This window comes from Somniosus microcephalus, chromosome 9, assembly GCF_052327205.1.
Source record: "Somniosus microcephalus isolate GS21.2 chromosome 9, FLI_Smic_1.0, whole genome shotgun sequence".
NCBI lineage: Eukaryota > Metazoa > Chordata > Chondrichthyes > Squaliformes > Somniosidae > Somniosus > Somniosus microcephalus.
The window spans coordinates 227,066,311-227,088,915 of record NC_140995.1 but is presented as its reverse complement, the minus strand read 5'-3'; the positions used below and the strand labels follow the sequence as shown (position 1 = coordinate 227,088,915).

General features: G+C 47.5%; 2 protein-coding genes across 3 annotated transcripts in view; one reads left to right on the top strand and one right to left on the bottom strand.

Moving 5' to 3' along the window:
* mrps18a (mitochondrial ribosomal protein S18A) overlaps positions 1-13,379 on the top strand; it is a 107,560-nt gene extending 94,181 nt beyond the window's left edge. For both annotated transcript variants that reach the window (XM_085997957.1, XM_085997956.1), the window contains exon 6: positions 13,031-13,379. In XM_085997957.1, coding sequence (XP_085854083.1) covers positions 13,031-13,175 — 145 coding nt within the window. In that variant the 3' untranslated portion in view covers positions 13,176-13,379. The remainder of the gene's footprint in view (positions 1-13,030) is intronic.
* rsph9 (radial spoke head component 9) overlaps positions 13,258-22,605 on the bottom strand; it is a 55,043-nt gene continuing 45,695 nt past the window's right edge. The window contains exon 5 of the mRNA XM_085997955.1: positions 13,258-13,590. Coding sequence (XP_085854081.1) covers positions 13,430-13,590 — 161 coding nt within the window. The 3' untranslated portion in view covers positions 13,258-13,429. The remainder of the gene's footprint in view (positions 13,591-22,605) is intronic.

The window sequence follows — 22,605 nt, the reverse complement described above, 5'->3', positions numbered from 1 at the left end:
AAAGTCCACTTGCCAATCCAGGTGCGAGATTTAAAGCTGGCACATAGCTGGCTTTAGGCACGAACTCTCCCTGCCCTTGTTTACTTCAGCTGCGTCTGCCGTTAACACAGCTTACAGACGCTATAAAATTTGCAACTGCCTCTCGCTCTTTCAGTGCAGATTCACTGCTGCATTAGACTAGCATTGCCAAGGCCTGAAAGGACAGGCACTCACTGCAGAGTTCACACTTCATTTCAACAGGTCCATCTCCCATGCTCCGTCTACTATAATTATGATGCCACTGTGAGCGTCGAGCTAAACTTTACTGCCAAGAGATGTCACTGACTGAGGATCCTGGGCTCTTCCGACGTGAAATCCTCTTCGCAGTATGGAAAGTAATGGTTAAAAAAGCAATCCCCATTCCAGATTGAATCCGAAATCCTAGGATCGCAATAGGTGTCTGGGATTGCAAACCTTAGGTACTAACAACCCTCTGGTAGCTCAGTCAACTGGCTATTCTTAATGTGTGAGCCCTAAACCAGTGCGTGGTGGCAGGCTGCTTGATCTCTCTCTCTTAGGCAGTCCCTCGGAACCGAGGATGACTTGCTTCCACATTAAAAATGAGTTTGCAGGTGACTGATGAGTCCAATGCGGGACCTACAGTCTCTGTCACAGTGGTTGAAGGGACGGGTGGGTGGGGTGCTTGGGTTGACGTGCGCTCCTTGCGCTTGGCTTCCGCTTGTTCCCGGCGAAGAGACTCGAGGTGTTCGGCGCCTTCCCAGATGCTTCTTCTCCACTTTGTGCGGTGTTGGCCAGGGATTCCCAGGTGTCGGTGGGGATGTTACACTTTTTCAAGGAGGCTTTGAGGGTGTCCTTGAAGCGTTTCCTCTGCCCACCTGGGGCTCTCTTGCCGTGCCGGAGCTCCGAGTAGAGCACTTGTTTTGGGAGTCTCTTATCGGGCATGCGGACAATGTGACCCGTCCATCGGAGCTGATTGAGCGTGGTCAGTACTTCGATGCTGAGGATATTGGCCTGAGCAAGAACACTGACGTTGGTGCGCCTATCCTGCCAATGGATTTGCAGGATCTTGCGGAGGCAGCGTTGGTGATACCTCTCCAGTGCTTTGAGGTGCCTGCTGTACATGGTCCATGTCTCTGAGGCATACAGCAGGGCAGGTATCACTGCTGCTCTGTAGACATGAGCTTAGTGCCGGGTTTGAGGTCCTGGTCTTCAAACACTCTCTCTTCCTCAGGCGACCGAAGGCTGCACTGGCACACTGAAGGCGGTGTTGGACTTCGTCGTCGACGTCTGCCCTTGTTGACAGTAGGTTCCCGAGGTATGGAAAGTGGTCCACGTTGTCCAAGGCCTTGTCGTGGATTTTGATAATCGGGGGGCAGCACTGTGTGGCAGGGGCAGGTTGGTAGAGGACCTTTGTCTTACGGATGTCTCGGAGGTCGAACTCCAAACCATCGTAAACACCTTCACCGAAGCATATGAGAGCATGGGCTGCTTGATCATGAAGGTCATCACATCTGGGCCTGATCCTTTCACCATCTGACCTTCATGCCCATACTTCGTAGCAAGAATCGCTGATTAATGATCGTGTGGGAACGCGAACTGACTCAATATTCCCTTGCCCCCGCCGCCTCCCCGCCTTTTTCCCATTTCATAGGGACTGAGGCCAATTGTAGCATCACAACTGCTGGCCCTTCTGAAATGAGCGAACTCGCCGAGCTTTACGAATAAGTTCCACTGCAGGTCATTGAATCACACAGCACAGAAGGAGGCCATTCGGCCCATCGTGCCTGTGCCAGTAGGTAGATAGGGTGCTTTACACTAACCATTTTTAGGGTTCTTCTGTGAAATTCTATTGCTGTCCATTCAGAAAGCTCGTTTGACTTGGGCATGCTGAGACGCAGTCAGGAAGGGCGAATCCCTATTCAGTGCAACTGTTGTGTGAACAAGGAACTCCATTCACTGGCTCGCAGGGACCCATCTGGAACATATCTTCCAGAACGGTTTCTTTCTCTCTCTCTCTCGCCTCTGCTTCAAGTATTAGCTTTGAAGCACAGCTGTCTTCTGGCAGTATTTGCAGTAGTTTGGAGAAATATGTCAGCAGCCACTGAAGGCGTGAAACCCACGTTATAACCCCAGAGATAGCAAAAAATGATGTGTTTTTGTAACACATTTTTGTAGTGTGTTCTAGGCTGTAACACGCTGATGATTATAAAGCACTCGACCTTCACTTTTGCCGTTTGACGTCATCCGGATCTCCTTGTGTGCGCTACAGCCCAGAGCAGACTCCAAGCCTTTTGCATTCTTTGCAGTTGGAGTGCTATTGAACTTTTAAAGTCCTGTGCGATTAGAATTCAATTCTCTAACTCAACCATTTTGCACAATTGAAAGTCGAAAGCAATGACGTTAATTAACGTGTCAGTAACTAGTGGCGATGACCACCCTTAAAATCAATTCAAAGTACAACAGGAACATTCGCCTGAGATTATTGAATACAGGATGCATTCACACGTGCAAGCTTAGAACCACTGGACAACTGCATTTGCCGGTTGTGGGCGTGTCGTCCTATCTGTGCAAGATGAGTATAAACTGTATTCTGTTGCTTGTCCGTATTCCGTGTCATAAGAGCATAAGAAATAGGAGCAGGAGTAGGCCAATCGGCCCCTCGAGCCTGCTCCGCCATTCAATAAGATCATGGCTGATCTGATCCTAACCGCCAATCTACTATCACAGAACCATCTCCTGAATCTAACAGAATTAGACACACGAAATAGGAGCAGGATCAGGCTACACGGCCCCTGGGCCCGCTCCGCTACCCACAGGGCCATGACCGATCCGAACCTAGACTCATGTCCAAATTCCTGCCCGCTCCCTGTAACCCTTAATTCCCTTTACTTCTAGGAAACTGTCTATTTCTGTTTTAAATTTATGTAATGATGTAGCTTCTACAGCTTTTTGGGGCAGCATATTCCATGGACCTACCACCCTCTGAGTGAAGTAGTTCCTCCTCATCTCAGTTTTGAAAGAGCAGCCCCTTATTCTAAGACTATGCCCCCTAGTTCTAGTTTCACCCATCATTGGGAACATCCTCCCCGCATCCACCCGATCCAACCCCTTTACAATCTTATATGTTTCAATAAGATCGCCTCTCATTCTTCTGAACTCCAATGAGTAGAGTCCCAATCTACTCAACCTCTCCTCATATGTCCATCCCCTCATCCCCGGGATTAACCGAGTGAACCTTCTTTGTACTGACTCGAGAGCAAGTATGTCCTTTCTTAAGTGTGGACACCAAAACTGTACGCAGTATTCCAGGTGCGGTCTCACCAATACCTTGTACAACTGAAGCAATACCTCCCTATTTTTATATTCTATCCCCCTAGCAATGAAAGCCAACATTCCATTGGCCATCTTAATCACTTGCTGCACCTGCAGACTAACCTTTTTGAGTTTCGTGCACCAGGACCCCCAGATCCCTTTGTACTTCAGTACTTTCCAGTTTCTTGCCATTAAGATAATAACTTGCTCTACGATTTTTCCTGCCATAGTGCATAACCTCACACTTTCCAGTATTGTATTCCATCTGCCAAATCTCTGCCCACTTACTTAGCCTGTCTATGTCCCCTTGCAGGTTTTTTATGTCCTCCTCACTCACTACTTTCCCTCCCATCTTAGTATCATCTGCAAACTTTGATATGTTACACTCGGTCCCCTCCTCCAAATCGTTAATATAGGTTGTAAAGAGTTGGGGACCCAGCACTGACCTCTGCGGAACACCACTTGTTACTGATTGCCAGTCTGAGAATGAACCATTTATCCCAACTCTCTGCCTTCTGTTAGATAGCCAATCCTCTATCCATGCCAGAATATTACCCCCAATCCCGTGATTTTTTATCTTAAGCAATAATCTTTTGTGTGGCACCTTGTAAATGCCTTTTGGAAGTCTAAATACACTACGTCCACTGGTTCCCCTTTATCCACCCTATATGTTACTTCCTTCCAGCTTGGCTCAGTGGTTGCACTCTTGCCTCTTAGCAACGCCTCAAATTTAAAGTTCTCATCCTTGTCTTGTAATCCCGTCGTAGCCTCGCCCCTCCCTATCTCTGTAACCTCCTCCAGCCCTACAACCCTCCGAGATCTCTGCTCTCCACCAATTCTGGCCTCCTGTGCGTTTCCAATTTGCTTCTCTCCACCATTGTCGGCCGTGCCTTCAGCTGCCTAGGCTCTAGGCTCTGGAATTCCCTCCCTAAACCTCTCCCGCTTTCTCTCCTCCTTTAAGCCCTTTCCGAAAACATACTTATTAGACCAAGCTTTTGGTCACTTGTGCTACTATCTCCTTACATGGCTTGGTGTCCGATTTTGTTTTATAATCGCTCCTGTGAAGCGCCTTGGGACGTTTTTACTACGCTATATAAATGCACATTGTTGTTGAGTCAGAAGGTGGTGGGTTCAAATCCCACTGCAGGACTGGCCCATAATCTAGGCTGTTACACTCGGTGCAATACCGAGGCACTGTTGAATTGGCCAGTGACTCTCTGAGACACTACACCGAGGCTTCATCTGTCTGTCCAGGATATAAAAGAGCCCTTGGCCAATATCTCTATTGATTATAAAATCTTGATGCAGAAGTCTCTGATTTCCACTTCCCATGGTAGCCCCAGTGAGTAAAGCTACCAGCCAATGTGGAACTGAGCCACAGGAACCCTGCATGTTCAACCCCTGGTCTGTGCTAAGTTAACTGATCTCCCATGGGGCGGCAGTAGGGGCACTACATTTGATCTCCGCGCACCTAGGCTAGGGGTTGGGAGAAGACATCAGCCAGGGTTCCTGTTTCTGATTACCAGTGACGCCCCCTCACTGGAATATGCACATGTGGATGTGCGGGGTTGGGGGGGGCGGGGGGGCGGTGACGGACAGGATGAGACTCCACTGCTGCCACACCCTTGACAGCCGCATACTCTACCGACACTCACTATGCAGGCTTGTGCATTATAAATGGGCACTTGGATAAGGGCCAGAGGGTGGCTGTTGACTGGAACCATACCCTCGCAGAAATCAGTGCCTTCGGGACAGGAGGCAGACGAGGACAAAGACTTCTTCAACAGCACCACCCAAACCTGCGACCTCCACACCTAGAAGGACAAGAGCAACAGGGGCATGGGAACACCATCACCTCCAAGTTCCCCTCCAAGTCACACACCATCCTGACTTGGAAATATTTCACCATTCCTTCATCGTCGCTGGGTCAAAATCCTGGCCCTCCCTCCCTAACAGTACTGTGGGAGTACCTTCACCACACGGACTGCAGCGGTTCAAGAAGCAGGCTCATCACCTTGTCAAGGGCAATTAGGGAAGGGCAATAAATGCTGGCCTTCCTAGTGACGCCCACATCCCGTGAATGATTTTTTTTTTTAAAAAGAAGAAAATCTCTAATTTTCTGTTTTGAAAGAAACTGGAGGGATGGGATGGGATTGGAGACAGTTTAATTATCAGCCGAGCCAGAATCTGATTAAACACCACTAAGTTCAGCGAAGTGGAAAGATTGCTGCTTCCTGAAGCAAATGATTTGAAAAAGTGGTTTCCAGTACATTTAACACTGCGACTAAACATATTATTAACTCATTTTGGGAAAATTGCTTTCAAGTTTTTAAAATGTTGCGAGAAAAGGAAAATGCAAAGTTGTTTATTGTTCTATGAAGTCACCGTGTCTACAGAGTCTAACTTCAGTGCAATCTCCAACTGCTTTTCAGGAGCTTCCGGCTCTTGTTAAAGGGAAAGGACCATTTACCGTCCCAGAGGAATTTGTCCGAAAATTCTCTCTGGAGCACCATAAGAAGTCGGCCGTATGAGAAAATGGAAATTCAGGTCCTCCTGTCAGCCGTGTAATGTACTGTTTTTCCGTGGCTGCAGCACCATGGGCTACTTTCAGGTCAAACGCAGTTACCTCGCTTGGGGCAGGAGAGAAAAGGCAAATAAAAAAGAAAAAGCTCATAACTTTGCACAGTGTTGCCCTTGAGACTGGCTGTTCTGTGAGGGATGCTGCCACTGATGAATGGAACACTTCCCCATTTCAAGCTGTGGGAGGGGGGGAAGCCTGCGCTGTCCCAGCAATATGCTTAACCAGAGCTTCAAAAGAACCTCACCTACTGCATCAGTGTGATCCTTCCATTTCTCACATCAGCCATCTCTTTGTGTGCTGTGAGCCCAGTCTCACTACGAAACTGGCTGCCCTTACTATTTCTTGTAGGACTCTCAGTAGATGGAGGTGTCTTTCATCCCCTTGTCTTGCACAAGACTTTTAACCCAGGTCCTAGACTTGAAATACAGTTGTGACATTGCACTGTCCAACCCAATCCCCCCCCCCCCAACTCAGGCGATGGAAATGGTAGTTTGTGGATACTAATACACTTCCATGACCAATTTTCAAGAGTCAAAGAATCAAAGTACAAACCACATCAATAAACTTCATTAACTGCCCTTGGTAAATATATTAAGAAGTAGTATTTACCCGGTGTGCTGGCGGCATCTCGTAGGCAGATCGTCAGTACCACATTAATCATGAGAGACAATGGCCCAGAAATTCGGGTCGGAGGCTTCCCGCGGGTGCAAGCCCCCGACCTGCACTTACCTTGTGGGCCCCCGTGGAATTCCGATCCGGGGCCTGCTCCAGCTGCCGGCGCGCAGTGCTTGCGTATCCCAGGGGCGCAGTTCGTTCGAAGCATCCCCTGGGATCACGTGGGCCATGGGGAGCCAATCGGAGCAGGGAATGCCCATTCATAAGTTTGCCAGGAACTTATAAATACTACGGGCCCCAAAACATCACTAAATCTTCAAATATATATTTTTTTTATCACATTTTTTAAATAAACTATAAATTACATGAAATAACTATTTTAAACAATTTAAATTTTTGAAAAAAATAATTTTATTTTCTAACGGGGCTAAAAATAAACTTACCTTGCTTTAAAGTATTTAAAAATAATAAACCTGTGGAAAAAATGTTTTAATTTTAATTAATTCACCGCTTACCTTGTAAAAAGCAGCCCTCCCGGGAAAACCTGTAAAAAAAAACGCAAGTTCGATGCGCACGCGCAGCCTCTCCTGTGCACGCATTCGAACTCTGAACCCCTTCGTGTATGCAGCGCATGCAGGAAACCGGCACTTCCATTGGGCTTACGGGTGAGTACCTCGTGCGTACTCACCCGTGGAGACCCGAATTTCTGGGCCATTATTAATCAAATGGTATATAATTTTAAAGGGGTGCAGGAACAGAGATCTGGGGGTTCACATACACAAGTCTTTGAAGGTTGATGCGGTAAAAAAAAAAGTGATCCTTGGCTTTATTAATAGAGGCCTAGAGTACAAAAGCAGTACATATGGTTAACTTTTATAAATCACTGGTTAGGCCTGAGCTGGAGTATTGTGTTCAATTCTGGGCCCCACACTTTAGGAAGGAGATCAAGGCCTTAGAGAGGGTGCAGAAGAAATTTACTAGAACGGTACCAGGGATGAGGAACTTCAGTTATGTGGAGAGACTAAAGCTGGGGTTGTTCACCTTAAAGCAGAGAAGGTTAAGAGGAGGTTTGATAGAGGTGTTCAAAAGTATGAGGGGTTTTGATAGAATAAAGGAGGAGAAACTGTTTCCAGTGGCAGAAGGGCCGGTAACCAGAGGACATAGATTTAAGGTGATTGTCAAAAAAAAAATCCAGGGAGGAAATTAGAATATTTTTTACACCGCAAGTTGTTATGTTTACACAGCGAGTTGTGGCTGTTTGTGCCTGTAGCTCACCAATAAGTTTGGTGAGGTGCAAGCGCAAATAGCCACATGGGAATATGATGTTGTGGAGATAGCGGAGACTGGCTCAAAAAAGAGCAGGATTGGGTACTAAATATTCCTGGATATAAGGCGTTCAGGAAAGATAGGGAAGGAAAAAAAGGAGGTGGGGTGGCAGTATTGATTAAGGAGAATGTTACAGTGCAGGAGAGAGAGCGGGTGTCCTGGAGGGGGCAATGACAGAATCTATTTGGTTAGAGTTAAGAAACAATAGAAGTGCCATTACACTACTAGGTGTATTCTATAGGCCACCAACTAGTGGGAAGGATATAGAGGAGCAAATTTGCAGAGAAATTTGAGAGGTGCAAGACCTATAGGGCTAAAAATTCAGTTGGGCGCCATTTGGGGCGCCAAGCTCGCCTGGGCGCCGGAATTACCGCTGCGAGCGGAGCCACTTGCGCCATCCGGATATTCAGTTTCTGCGCCCCAAATGGACGCGGGCCGCTAATCGAGGCTTCCCGCGCCCCGCTTGGGGCGCTGAAACTGAATTTCGGCGCGCTAAGGGCCGCAGCGCCACACGCTGCGGCACGGCACGCTGCGGTACTGCAGGCCTTCCTCCCACTGTTAAGGGGGAGGTGCCTGCAGCAGCGCGATCCCCGCTCGCGAGTGCCGGCAAATGAGCCCGGCACCAAGAAGAAGTGCCGGGCTCTCGGGAAACAGCCGGCAATGCCGCGGGGGGGGGGCGGTTTAGGAGGCCGGGGACGGAGATGCTGGCAGGCGGCCGCCGAAAAAGCGGCCGCCCCGCACCTCCACCTTAACTAGCGCCACTACCGCCACAGGTAGGCCCCTGTGAACCGGTCGCTCTTTGCGGCCGGCGCTGAAGAGGCGGGCGCGACCTAATATGGCGTTCGGGGCGGTAGCGGGGCGCTGCGCACACCGATGACGTCATCGGTGGCGGCGCAGCGCTACAGGCTAACGCCGCCATTAGCGCCCCGCTAAATATCGCGGTGGGTTTGGCCAGTGGCGCTAAAGCCACTGAGTGCCCTCTTTGGGCGCAAACTGGTGGCGCAGGCCACTGAATTTCTAGGCCATAGAGTAGTGATAATGGGGGATTTCAATTATCCTAATATAGATTGGAATAATAGTGTAAAGGGCAGAGAGGGGGAAGAATTTCTGAAGTGTGTTCAGGAGAACTTTCTTGATCAGTATGTTTCCAGCCCAATGAGGAAGGAGGCATTGCTGGATCTGGTTCTGGGGAATGAGGTGGGTCAAGTGGAGCAAGTGTCAGTAGGGGAACATTTAGAGAACAGTGATCATAGTATCATAAGGTTTAGATTGGCTATGGAAAAGAACAAGGAGCAATCTAGAGTAAAAATACCTAACTGGAGGAGAGTCAATTTCAGTGGGTTGAGAACAGAGCTGGCCGGGTAAATTGAAATCAAAGATTGGCAGGTTAAACTGTAATCGAACAATGGGCTGCCTTTATAGAGATGGTTTGGGTACATTCGAGGTATATTCCAACGAGGAGGAAAGCCAGAGCTCCCTGGATGACGAAATAGATAGAGAGTAAGATGAACCAGAAAAAGGGGGCGTATGACAGATGTCAGGTCGAGAATACAAGTGAGAACCAAGCTGAATATAGAAAGTTCAGAGGGGAAGTGAAAAAGGAAATAAGAGGAACAAAGAGAGAGTATGAAAATAGACTGGCAGCTAACATAAAAGGGAATCCAAAAATATTCTATAGGCATATAACTAATAAACGGGTAGTAAGAGGAGGGGTGGGGCCGATTAGGGACCAAAAAGAAGACCTATGCATGGAGGCAGAGGGTATGGCTGAGGTACTAAATGAGTACTTTGCATCTGTCTTTACCAAGGAAGAAGTTGCTGCCAAAGTCATAGTGAAAGAGGAGGTAGTTGAGATACTGGATGGACTAAAAATGGAAAAAGAGGAGGTGCTAGAAATGCTGGCTGTACTTAAAGTGGATAAGTCACCAGGACCAGATGGGATGCATCCTAGGATGCTGAGGGAAGTGAGGGTGGAAATCGCGGAGGTACTGATCATAATCTTCCAATCCTCCTTAGATATGGGGGTGGTGCCAGAGGACTGAAGAATTGCAAAAGTTACACCCTTGTTCAAAAAAGGGTGTAAGGATAAACCCAGCAACTATAGGCCAGTTAGTTTAACCTCGGTGGTGGGAAAGCTTTCAGAAACGATAATCCGGGACAAAATTAACCGTCACTTGGACAAGTGTGGATTAATTAAGGAAAACCAGCACGGATTTGTTAAAGATAAATCGTGTTTGACTAACTTTTTTGATGAGGTAACAGAGAGGGTTGATGAGGGCAATGCAGTTGATGTGGTGTACATGGACTTCCAAAAGGCGTTTGATAAAGTGCCACATAATAGGCTTGCCAGCAAAGTTGAAGCCCATGGAATAAAAGGGACAGTGGCAGCATAGATATGAAACTGGCTAAGTGACAGGAAACAGAGAGTAGTGGTGAACGGTTATTTTTCGGACTGGAGGAAGATACACAGTGGTGTTCCCCAGGGGTCGGTACTAGGACCACTGCTTTTCTTGATATATATTAATGACTTGGGTGTACAGGGCACAATTTCAAAATTTGCAGATGACAAAAAACTTGGAAGTATAGTGAACAGTGAGGAGGATAGTGATAGACTTCAAGAGGACATAGACAGGCTGGTGGAATGGGCGGACACGTGGCAGATGAAATTAAACGTAGAAAAGTGCAAAGTGATACATTTTGGTAGGAAGAGCAGGCAATATAAACTAAAGGGTACAATTCGAAAGGGGCTACAGGAACAGAGAGATCGGGGGGTATATGTGCACAAATCATTGAAAGTGGCAGGGCAGGTTGAGAAAGCGGTTAAAAAAGCATTTGGGATCCTGGGCTTTATGTATAGAGGTATAGAGTACAAAAGCAAGGAAGTTATGATGAACCTTTATAAAACACTGATTCGGCCTCAACTGGAGTCTTGTGACGGCCTTAAGAGAGGATATACAAGAATGGTTGCGAGGATGAGGGACTTCGGGTATGTGGATAGACTGGAGCCTGGGGTTGTTCTCCTGAGAGCAGAGAAGGTTGAGAGGAGATTTGATAGAGGTGTTCAAAATCATGAGGGGTCCAGACAGAGTAGATAGAGGGAAAACTTTTTTACACAGCGAGTGGTTAGGATCTGGAATGCACCGCCTGAGAGGGCGGTGGAGGCAAATTCACTCGTGGTTTTCAAAAGGGAATTGGATAAAAACTTGCCGGGCTACGGGGAAAGGGCGTGGGAGTGGGACTAGCTGAAGTCCCAGCACGGGCTCAATGGGCCAAATGGCCTCCTTCTGTGCTGTAACCATTCTATGCACTGTCTGAAAGGGTGGTGGAAGCAAATTCAGTAATAACTTTCAAAAGGGAATTGGATTAAATACATGAAAAGGAGAAATTTGCAGCACTATGGGGAAAGAGCAGGGGAGTGAGAATCCTAGACCACAAAACACCAAGTCTAGGAGTCTGCCCCCGGGATAAGGGAAGATGATTTATTTGGGTGAGATGCCAAGACCCAGCTCACAGAATCCGAACGAGATCAGAGCAGTACTAAAGCACCTGAAGGTGTTGATGTTACAGATATGACCACTGTTGCATGTTCAATGAAATCCTATCCAGGCACGTGACTTAACTGTCCATGTCTTTAAAGAGAAAGACTTGTCTTCACATAGCAATTATCGCGCCTCTCGGTGTCTCAAACAAAATTTAACACTACAGCAATAAGGAGATATTAGGACAGGTGAGAGGTAGGTTTTAAGGAGCATCTTAAAGGAGGAGAGAGACGGAGAGGATTAGGGAGAACTCTATGCTCTTCCAATAGTGCCATCACTTGAACCTTGTGATCTGAAGCATGACAGCTCCAAAACTGCAGCACTTGCTGAGTCTTCCACTGGCCTGTTGGCCTGGACGAGGGCTTGAACACACAGCCTCCTGACTCAGGCGAGCGTGCTACCAGCTAAGGTTAGATAGCTTTCAGTCTGACTTACTCGAGCAGACAGCAGCTGATTGCAAGAGGAACCTGTCTTAACTTGAAGCAGCATTATTAAAATAGTAGGCATTGATACAATTTTTTTTATGTTTTAAAGCAATTGCAGCAGTTACGATTGACACAAGTGATAAATATTTCCTCTCCCTTTGCCGGATTAGACTAGTTGAGTCAAGCATTGGATAAATGTACTAAAAGTACTTTATTGCAGACTGGGAGAATTAACCAGCTGCTCCCATGTTATTCTTAACATTTTTAAAATCTTTTATAAGCTGCAGTAATGAACTCCTAAAGGTTATCCACTTTTTAAAAGGAAAGGAAGTTATTTTCACAGCAGTTATTAATGATTGATTTAACTGTGAGGCGGAAGATATTTTGAAAAACAGTCATTAATGACTGCAGTGTATCATGCCACTGCACGACTCGTTGATTTATCAGCCATTCAGATATATGTCGCCTGGTACTCAATAAAACTCATGGGACAGCTCGCCCCTGCTGCCTCAACTGGTCATCTGGCCAGGAGTGTTCAGGGTTCAGTTCCTGGTTGTTCTCATCCGGAGCAGCAATTGAGGCAGTAAATTTGCCCTTGTTCCCTTTGATTAGGGAGGAGGACACATGTCAGGGTTCTGTTCCTGCTCACTCTCCGCTGGCTCCTGCTGGAAAGTGCATGTGTGGGTGTCGCATTAGGACTGGGTCGGACTTAACTGTGTTTCCTCCACCCCAATGGTGATATAGCTGGCTGGCTCTTTCTTTAAATCTTCACCTGCTTTTCTCTCTTGGAGATTGTTCCTTACTGGTGTACAGTTCCAGAAGTAGCAGCCCCCCGCCCCCCACCCCGGCACCGAGATTGAGCAGCGGTGATTCACCTGTAGCTTTGACCAAGAGTGGTATTAAGCTATTGTAGTGAACCAAGTGCTGCCCTGGCTGAGAGGAGCTAACTCAGCATAGATTGGGAATCAAACCTGGTCACTCTACAGCTCCGCAGCTACTCACTGCTTAAACCTGCTGAGCTGTCAGGGTAACTTTAGGCTGCTGATGTAACCATAAAATATCTTATCTATCTAAAGTAAGTATTGTGTGTGCTGTGCACTTCTTGTAAGTGTCGCACTTTAGCTATCACACTAAAGGTGTCACACTTCATCATATCCTCTGCCTCACCATGAACAACACCATGCGACCTCTGCAAGTATAAATGATCTAATCCATCTTTTTTTTTTACATAGATACCTTACTCGATGGTCGATCAATTCGGTGAAGCCCATCTGGAAGAAAGGTCTCAAGTGGTGTAAGGTCCGCATGCCTGTGGGAGACCCAATACTGAAGAATAACATTGTCTACGGGAAGAAGCCCTGTTATATGAAACACTGACGTGAACTCTGGTGCAGGCTGACTGAAGTGCCACAATACTTCTACACTTTTTATAAACAAACAAATCATTTGCAGCACGTGGTGGGGTGTTCAAATAACATTTATTAAAATATAGAGAGATTTCATTCATTGTCCATAGTGTGTACGCAATATATACAGAAAATGTAATTTGATTTAATGTTAATTAAAGCGAGAGAGACTGGACTTGGCCCCGTCTCATTGATTTACGTTGGGTTTTAGGATTAATAAGAGTGTCATATCATGAATGGAAAATCCATGTTCTTCTCGCCCAAGCCCATGTAGAGGGAGCCGTACTGAGCGGTCTCCGGCACGTGGAAGAAGGTGAAGCCGAGCCACAGAAGGCTTCGTAGAATGACCAGCTTACTGCCCCTCTCGTACTGCAGACTCCAGAACACTGCAAACCCAAAAACACACAACATCTGTCAGTTCTCCAGTCCAGTCAGAGCTTAACCCCTGCAAATGCTGACGCAATGGAGATGCCTTGCCTTGAACAAAAGTGTCAGCTACTCGAAGGGAAATGGCACCATCATTAGTATTCAGCAACAGACGTAACATTCTAAAGTAAAAAATATGGCAATTCGATGGTGGTGTGCAACCCCTGGGATCCAAAGACCTCTGGGTTAGAGGGACTGCATCAATACACCTTTTTGTAATACTGGGCTGTAGCCAACAGCTTGTACTCATACAGTGCTCCAGTGCCCCTCGCATAACAAAATGCCTCAAGGTGCTTTACGGGGGAGCGTCGGACACCAAGCCGGAGTTAGGAGGGTACCTGAAGGTTTGTGTTTGGAGGTTTCGGGCGAAAGCTTAAAATTGGAGGGGTGTGGTGGCTAAAGGTAATGGGATTGGAGTGGAGGGAAATCCGAGGCCATCACAAGGATGCGTCACAAGGAAGGGTGGTGGAAGAGATGTTCAGATACTATGGGTAAATGGTGGGCATATGATTTGATATATTTTGTGATTTACTGCAAACTTCAAACTAATTTTTTAATGGCCATTTGGTAATCAGGTTAGGAAAGAGAAAGCTGGATTAAAGTTTCGAGTAAGACCCCTCTCCCAGGGACAGCTCAACCTTTGGCTGCTAAAACCTTACTTTAACATACACATTTATAGAGCACCTTATCACACCAAGAAGCAGTTACAGACAATTAAATGCTCTGAAGTGCATCTTTTTGATATAATGACCTGGACTTGGGTATACAGGGCATAATGTCAAAGTTTGCAGATGATACGAAACTCAGAAATGTAGTAAACAGTGAGGAGGGCAGTAACAGACTTCACAAGAACAGAACGGTGAGCTGGGCAGACACATGGCAGATGAAATTTAACGCAGAAAAGTGAGAGTGATTCATTTTGATAGGAAGAATGAGGAGAGGCAATATAAACAAAATGGAACAATTTTAAAGGGGTTGCGGGGACAGAGAGACCTGGGGGTGTACGTACACAAGTCTTTGAGGTTGGCAGAACAAGTTGAGAAGGCTGTTAAGGCAAACGGGATCCTTGGCTTTTGTAAACAGAGGCGGAGAGTACAAAAACAAGGAAGTTATGCTACACCCTTATAAAACACTGGTTAGGCCTCAGCTGGACTATTGTGGCCAATTCTGGGCACCACTTTCCGAAGGAAGTCAAGGCCTTAGAGAGGGTGCAGAGGAGATTTTCTAGAATGGCACCAGGAATGAGAGACGAGAGAAACGAGTTGTTTTCTTTAGAGTAGAGAAGGTTAAGGGGAGATTTGATAGAGGTGTTCAAAATCATGAAGGAGTAAATGAGGAGAAACTGTTTCCAATGGCAGAAGGTCGGTAACTAGAGGACACAGATTTAAGATAGTCGGCAAAAGAACTCGATGTGACAGGAGGAAACTCAGTGAGTTGTGATCTGGAATGCACTGCCTGAAAGGGTGATGGAAGCAGATTCAATAGTAACTTTTCAAAGGAACCAGGATAAATATTTGAAAAGGAAAAATCTGCTGGGCGATGGGGTAAGAGCAGCGGTATGAGACAAATGTAGAGCTCTTTCAAAGAGCTGGCACAGACACGATGGGCCGAATGCCGCCTTCTGTGCTGTAAGATTCTATGTGGGCAAAGGTAGCAGCCATTATTGACATAGCAAGATCCCACAAACAGCAATGAGGCAAGTGACTGGTCAATCTGTTTCTTTGCCGGTGGTTGAGGGAAGAACGCTGACCTGGGTACCAGCGTGCTGCTTTTCAAATAGTGCAGGCGGGGGAAGAGTACCCACCGTGTTTTTTCTGTACTGATCACGGGATGCCGCTTACGATTCCCCGTCGCGCGTGGCCGGCGGGCATGGCTCCCCAGCGGCAGCGTTGGCGGGTAGATTTGGCCATCTGAGTGCCAACCTAGGGGCGCAGCTGGAAAACCGGCCTCCCGACTGGAGATAGTCGAGCGCTACCAGCTGCCGCTCAAAATGCCTCTTGGTGAAAACGACCACCACGGATCATTTCCCCACCATGCAGTGTTTTGATGTTTTTTTGAACTAGCCAGTTAGCTCCGCTTGCAGCCCTTGAACCTACCTGAGATTAAAATTAATGCTCTATTTGTGTTTCGTTTAAAAGAAGATTTTAAGACATGAAACCATCGAAGTTGCACCTGCCGATTTATAGAAAACCCTGGCAATACAAACTCTTAATTGGACTAAAAACACTCTGAGAAGGGAGACTTTCTGAAACACATCCTTACTCTAAAATTGATATGTTTAACAAACTGTGTGGGTGAAAATCTATATATATAAAAGGATATGTCTATCTGTCTGTCTCTCTGTCTGTCTGTCTGTCTCTCTGTCTGTCTCTCTGGCCGGCTATACAATAAAAAGTTATAGAGCGTACCTACACATATGTTATATCAAAAGAAAGCTCATCATTAGGGGACTCTTGTAGGCGTATTTACTTTTTGCTCGGACAAAAATTGTGCCGACGGTCGGACAAAAATTGTGCCGACGGTATCCAAAAAACGTTCAAAATTCCTCTCATTATCCGCTCATTTGCATCGAGTGGGGGCGGGTTCATTGTGTGTGCGGGCGGGCCATCCTACAGTTGAGTGACGTGATGATTAACCAACCCTACAGTTCAGTGACCTGACATTTGACCAATCAGTGCGTGTGTGGGCGGGCCTTATCATTCTGAACCGAGGTGAGTCGCCGCCATCTTGATTCCAAACTTTTCATTTCTTTTTCCCACTTTCTGCGTGTTTCTTTTCAAATCTACATTTCCAGCAAAAAAAAAGTTGCTTTTAAAACACAAATTGTTTTTTAAAAAAGTTAATTAATTTGTAAATCTTTTCTCTAACATCTAGAATTTTCCTACCTTTCACCGTTTTTCCAGGCCTGTAAGCCTGGGCCTCTGTTGCCCAGCCACGCCCGAGCTAGGCACCACCCGTCGCGCTCAACAAGCGGCTCGCGATCGCCGCCATCTTTGTGAAGGCTGGAGGGGGCGGGCCTGAGCCGAGCGTCGCCACCGCCGCCATCTTAGTAAAGGCGGGTGGGGCAGGAGTCAGCGCGCGCGACTTGAGTCCGGCCGGGCCTCACGCGGTAGGTTGCGCGGCGGCGTCTCTCTGCTCTTCAAGCCGGCTCGGGTGGGGGGCGAGGCTCGGGAGATCGGGGTTCGGCAGATCGAGGCTGGGGGGGGGCGGGGCTCGTGAGATCGGGCCTCGGGAGATGAGGGGGGGGGCGAGCCTCGGGGGGGGTGGGCTCGGGAGATCGGCGCTCGGGAGATCGGGGGCGGGGCTCGGGAGATCGGGCCTCGGGAGGGCGGGGCTCGCGAGATCGGGGGGCGGGACATCGGGGGCGGGGCTCGGGGACTCCCCCCCCCCTTCCCCCCTCTCCCCCTCCTTCCCCCCCATTGCCGGCAGAGGGGAGAGGGTCTGCTGGCTCCCCCCTCCCTTTCTCCCTCCTCCCCTCCTCTCCCCCTCCTCCCCTCCCTCCCTCCCCCCTCCTCCTCCTCCCCCCTCCTCCTCCTCCCCCCCACCTCCCTCCCTCCCCTCCACCCCCCCTTCCCTTCCTCCCCCCCTTTCCCCCCCTCCTTCCCCCCAGTCGCGCTCTCTCTTCCCCCGTCGCTCTCTCTCTTCCCCCCAGTCGCGCTCTCTCTTCCCCCCAGTCGCGCTCTCTCTTCCCCCCAGTCGCGCTCGCTCTTCCCCCCAGTCGCTCTCTCTCTTCCCCCCAGTCGCGCTCTCTCTTCCCCCCAGTCGCGCTCGCTCTTCCCCCCAGTCGCTCTCTCTCTCTTCCAACAACAACATCCCCTCAAAAATCCCTCGGCACCGCCGGGCACTTCAGCTAGTAAAATATATAATAATTCTCATAAAACAAGAGCTTCTGCCACAGTTTTATTTTTCTGCGGGAGGGATGAGGTGCACCTGAGTACATTGTGCACAGGCTGTTTACTGTGCTGCTGTAAAACAGCATTGATTGAAGAATGAGGCAAGGGATTTATTTAATCAGCTCAAGGTCTCTATTCCAGTCTCAAACATAATGAATTATTGCCATTAGCAGATGGACATGTTGATAATAAGCCTTTTATATGGAAATTGTGCTACAAAATACTCCCTTCTTGGAGCAACCTGACATTTAGATTTGAAATAAAAGCACCAACACAACTTTATTATCCAGGCCCTGTGGACCTTGAATGGAGATTATTAGTGAGGTAACAAATTGAGAAATTGCAGCTGGCTTTTACTACGTGTTAAAGGTCACTGGATCAATTTGTTTGGGGAACCTATTAATATGGATCCTGAAAGGTGTGTGGGAGGGTGGTTGCGGGAGAGGGAGATGTTCAGATGGGTCAGCCATTTTAGAAAGTCTGGTTAAAAGAAAATAAAACAAACCTCATTAAGGCAGTGAGAATGTTTAAAGAAAGAAAAGGCCATTTGGTCAGGTACATGAGGTGACCCTGCTGTCTCTGGCAATAAGGAGATGGCTTTTACCTGCACTGCCTGACTGATGGCCATCTATTCTGACTGCAGCTTTCACTGTGTGGTCCAGTAGTTGGCAATCTAATAAAGCACTTCTCATCGCAGTTGGTGCATGAATGTGGGACACTGGCATCAGTACTGAGACAGGAAGGAGCTGTATCGCTGGGACGTTTGCCTGTATAACAGTGACTACACTTCAAAAAGTAAATCATTGACTGTGAAGCGCTTTGGGATATTCTAAAGATGTGAAAGTTGGCTTCTAAATGCAAGATTTCTCTCTCCTTCATTCACATGTTTAAGGGGATGCTGATGGGGTGGGTGGGTCTCAAAGTCATGAACCCATATCCTCCCACCCATAGAGGAAACGTGCCAGCCAAAATTGCACAATGAGGTCTCTCAAACGGCAATAAAAAAATGGCAAGTTAATCTGCTTTGGTGGTGTTGGTTGAGAAGGAATGCTGGCCAGGACACCAGGAGAGTTTCCCTGCTCTGCTTCCCATGTTCTCTGGAAAAGAGAGCTTCATTGTGATGACAGCTGAGGACCTACCACATTGCGCTTCCAAACAAAATTATTGGGGATTATTACCAAAAAACAGTGATTAATGACTATGTGGTACTAGCATGGCCTCTGGGTCTCTGACTGAACAGCATGCACACTGTCCACATATGCAGTCCTTGCACTTTAGGATTGCCTACAGCTTGATGACTAATACAGTCAAATTATTTTTTGTGTGCTCATTTTAAAAGAGAAATGGTTCCGTTCTCCTTCACATGCCGTGGATAGATTGGATAGTTCAATGGAACCTGCCTTCTTTCACTCGGTGAATTTTGTGCCTATCAAGGGAAGGTGAGGGATGGGGAATGGAACATGTTCCATATTAGGCATCTGTTTGCAGAATCAAAAACACCTCGGTCAGGAATGTCACATCTGATGTTAAGTGGCCGCTAATCAGCCCCAACCTCAGAAGAGAACCACCTCTATTTGCACCAATGTCCCATTTTACTCTTCAACAACCAGCAGAAGGTCTCCTTTTATCCTGCCAATCTGGGCAGGATTTGAACCCGGGTCACGGCTGCTAAGCCAGTACATTTTTAACGTTTTATTTTGACACCTTAGATGAAGCTGCTTTTACACTTCTCATTTCTTTCGGCGTCTCCACGCTACCTTCTGCTTTTTCTCCCCTCCGAGGCTCGCTTCCTATCTGTCAAAAGGTGTGTCAGGCCTCCTGATGGCTGCAGTTCTTCTCCCTCCTCCTCTCCTCAAGGTGCTGAGTCCCTGCTGGACACGGCTGGAGAGGCACCTGTCGCCGACTGGGATCTGACGCGAGTGGCTGTCACCCGTGCGTCAGAGTGGACAGCAAGCACTAGGATTTGACTGTGGAGGGCAGCCCGGCAGGAGACTGTCCTCACCTGGCCAGTGTCCATACTAGCAGGGGGTTTGCAAAATCGAGGGCAGGAGCTGGAACCCTGCTTGATTTTTCCCCTTCCCTAGCCAAGGGGCGCCGAGGCTGATGCTGACTCCCCTACTGCTTCAAACATGTAGGGTATTAGTAGCTGTACACATTAATGTTCATATAAAATCACTGTGGGGCATCAGTAACTGACAATACATTCATATGAAATCACTATGTGGGGTATTAATAACTGACACATTAATACAATCATATCAAATCACTATGTGTGGTTTTAGCAGCTGAAACATTAACATATTCATATAACAAAAAATCCTGGGGTGGGAGATCAAAATTATTTTTACGCAGCGAGTTGTTATGATCTGAAAGGGCGGTGGAAGCAGATTCAATAGTAACTTTCAAAAGGGAATTGGATAAATACTTAAAAAGGAAAACTTTGCAGGGCTATGGGGAAAGAGCAGGTTAGTGGGACTAATTGGGAGCTCTTTCAGAGAGCTGGCACAGGCAGGATGGGCCGAATGGCCTCCTTCTACGCTGTAACATTCTGTGATTCTATGAAATGCGGCTGGCATTTGCTTTAAATGTTTAACACTTTCGCTCAAATAGCACATAGGAATTTCATATTAAACGTTCTTAACACATTGGTTACTAATATTGCACTGCATGATTTCAAACACAGACAGGCACATAAGCCTGCCATAAACATCCCGATTTTACAGCGCCCCTTTAAGGAATTCCTTTTTTCTGCCTCACTTATCTCCCACGAAAGCCTGCCCTGAACTTGCTTCTTTCAATAATGAATGTATCCAGTTGCTTCGGAAGCTGAAATTAGTCACATTTCCAGAAATTCCTGCAATTTTGGGCTTACATTTTTCCTGGCAAGTCGGCGTGTGTTGTGTAGCCCAAAAATAATCAAGGCGTTTTGCTGGAGAGTTCTTGTGCTCTGCCGCTCAAAACAAACCATCCCAAAATGAATAATGGGCCACGTCTCGCCAAGAGGGTTCCCGACACTGTTAGTAAGACTCTCGTTCCAGTCAGTTACAGCCTCCTAAATTCAGTCCAAAAAGATTATTGCCTTCCAGTATCCCACAAGTAAGATAGCAAAATACAACTTTTGATAACAAGGATAGTTATGGATGAATAAAGGCCCATCTTAATTCATCCATCCAGAGATCCTGGAACCTTCCCATTGCAGCATCCAATTAAAATATTCCAGAGTTTGCTCCTGCTACTCTTCTGCAAGTTTATTCCATACACTGATCACTCTTTGTGTAAGGAACTTCAGACCTAAATTTACCTTTTATTAGGTTAATATGTGTCCTCTTCGCCTACTCTCGCCATGTGGTTTCCCTACATTTAGGGTTAGAGAGACTACACTTGAAAAGTACTTCGTTGGCTGTTAAGTACTTTGGCATGTCCTTAGGTCATGAAAGGTTTGTTGTGTATTCATTCTCTCATTCTTTCTTTCTTTCATCTCAAATGCCATCCTGAACTGGCTGAAGTCCTGCCACATCCAGTCGTGAATGGTGGTGGACCATTAAACAACTAACAGGAAGAGGAGGCTCCATGAATATCCCCATCCTCAATGATGGTGGAGCCCAGGACATGAGTGCAAAAGACAAAGCTGAAGCGTTTGCAACCATCTTCATCCAGAAGTGCTGAGTGGATGATCCACATCGGCTTCCTCCTGAGGTCCCCACAACCACAGAAGCCAGTCTTCAGCCAATTCGATTCACTCCACGTGATATCAAGAAACGGTTGAGCGCACTGGATACAGCAAAGGCTCTGGGCCCCCAACAACATCCCGGCTGTCGTGCTGAAGACTTGAGCTCCAGAACTAACCCCGCCTCTAGCCAAGTTGTGCCAGTACAGCTATAACACTGGCATCTATCCGACAATGTGGAAAACTGCCCAGTTATGCCCTGTCCACAAAAAGCAGGACAAATCCAAACCGGCCAATTACCGCCCCATCAGTCTACTCTCAATCATCAGCAAAGTGATGGAAGATGTCATCGACAGTGCTATCAAGTAGCACTTACACACCAATAACCTGCTCGTTGATGCCCAGTTTGGGTTCCGCCAGGACCACTCGGCTCCAGACCTTATTACAGCCTTGGTACAAACATGGACAAACGAGCTGAATTCCAGAGGTGAAGTGAGAGTGACTGCCCTTGACATCAAGGCAGCATTTGACCGAGTGTAGCATCAAGGAGCCCTAGTAAAACTGAAGTCAATGGGAATTGGGGGGAATATTCTCCACTGGCTGGAGTCATACCTAGCATAAAGGAAGATGGTTGTGGTGGTTGGAGGTCAATTATCACAGCTGCAGGACATCGCTGCAGGAGTTCCTCAGGGCAGTGTCCTCAGCCCAACCATCTTCAGCTGCTTCATCAATGACCTTCCCTCCAACATAAGGTCAAAAGTGGGTCTGTTCGCTGATGACTGCACAGTGTTCAGTGCCATTTGGCAACTCCTCAGATAATGAAGCAGTCTATGCCCGCATGCAGCAAGACCTGGACGACATTCAGGCTTGGGCTGATATGTGGCAGGTAACATTCGTGCCATACAAGTGCCAGGCAATGATTATCTCCAATAAGCAATAGTCTAACCACCACCCCTTGACATTCAACGGCGCCGAATCCCCCACCATCAACATCCTGGGAGTCACCATTGACCAGAAACTTAACTGGACCGGCCACATAAATACTGTGGCAACAAGAGCAGGTCAGAGGCTAGGTATTCTGCGGCGAGTGTCTCACCTCCTGACTCCCCAAAGCCTTTCCACCATCTACAAGGCACAAGTCAGGAGTGTGATGGAATACTCTCCACTTGCCTGGATGAGTGCAGCTCCAACAACACTCAAGAAGCTCGACACCATCCCGCTTGATTGGCACCCAATCCACCACCTTAAACATTCACTCCTTCCACCACTGGTGCACCATGGCTGCAGTGTCTATCATCTACAAGATGCTCTGCAGCAACTCGCCAAGGCTTCTTCGGCAGCACCTCGCAAACCCACGACCTCTTCCACCTAGAAGGACAATGGCAGCAGGCGCATGGGAACACCACCACCTCCAA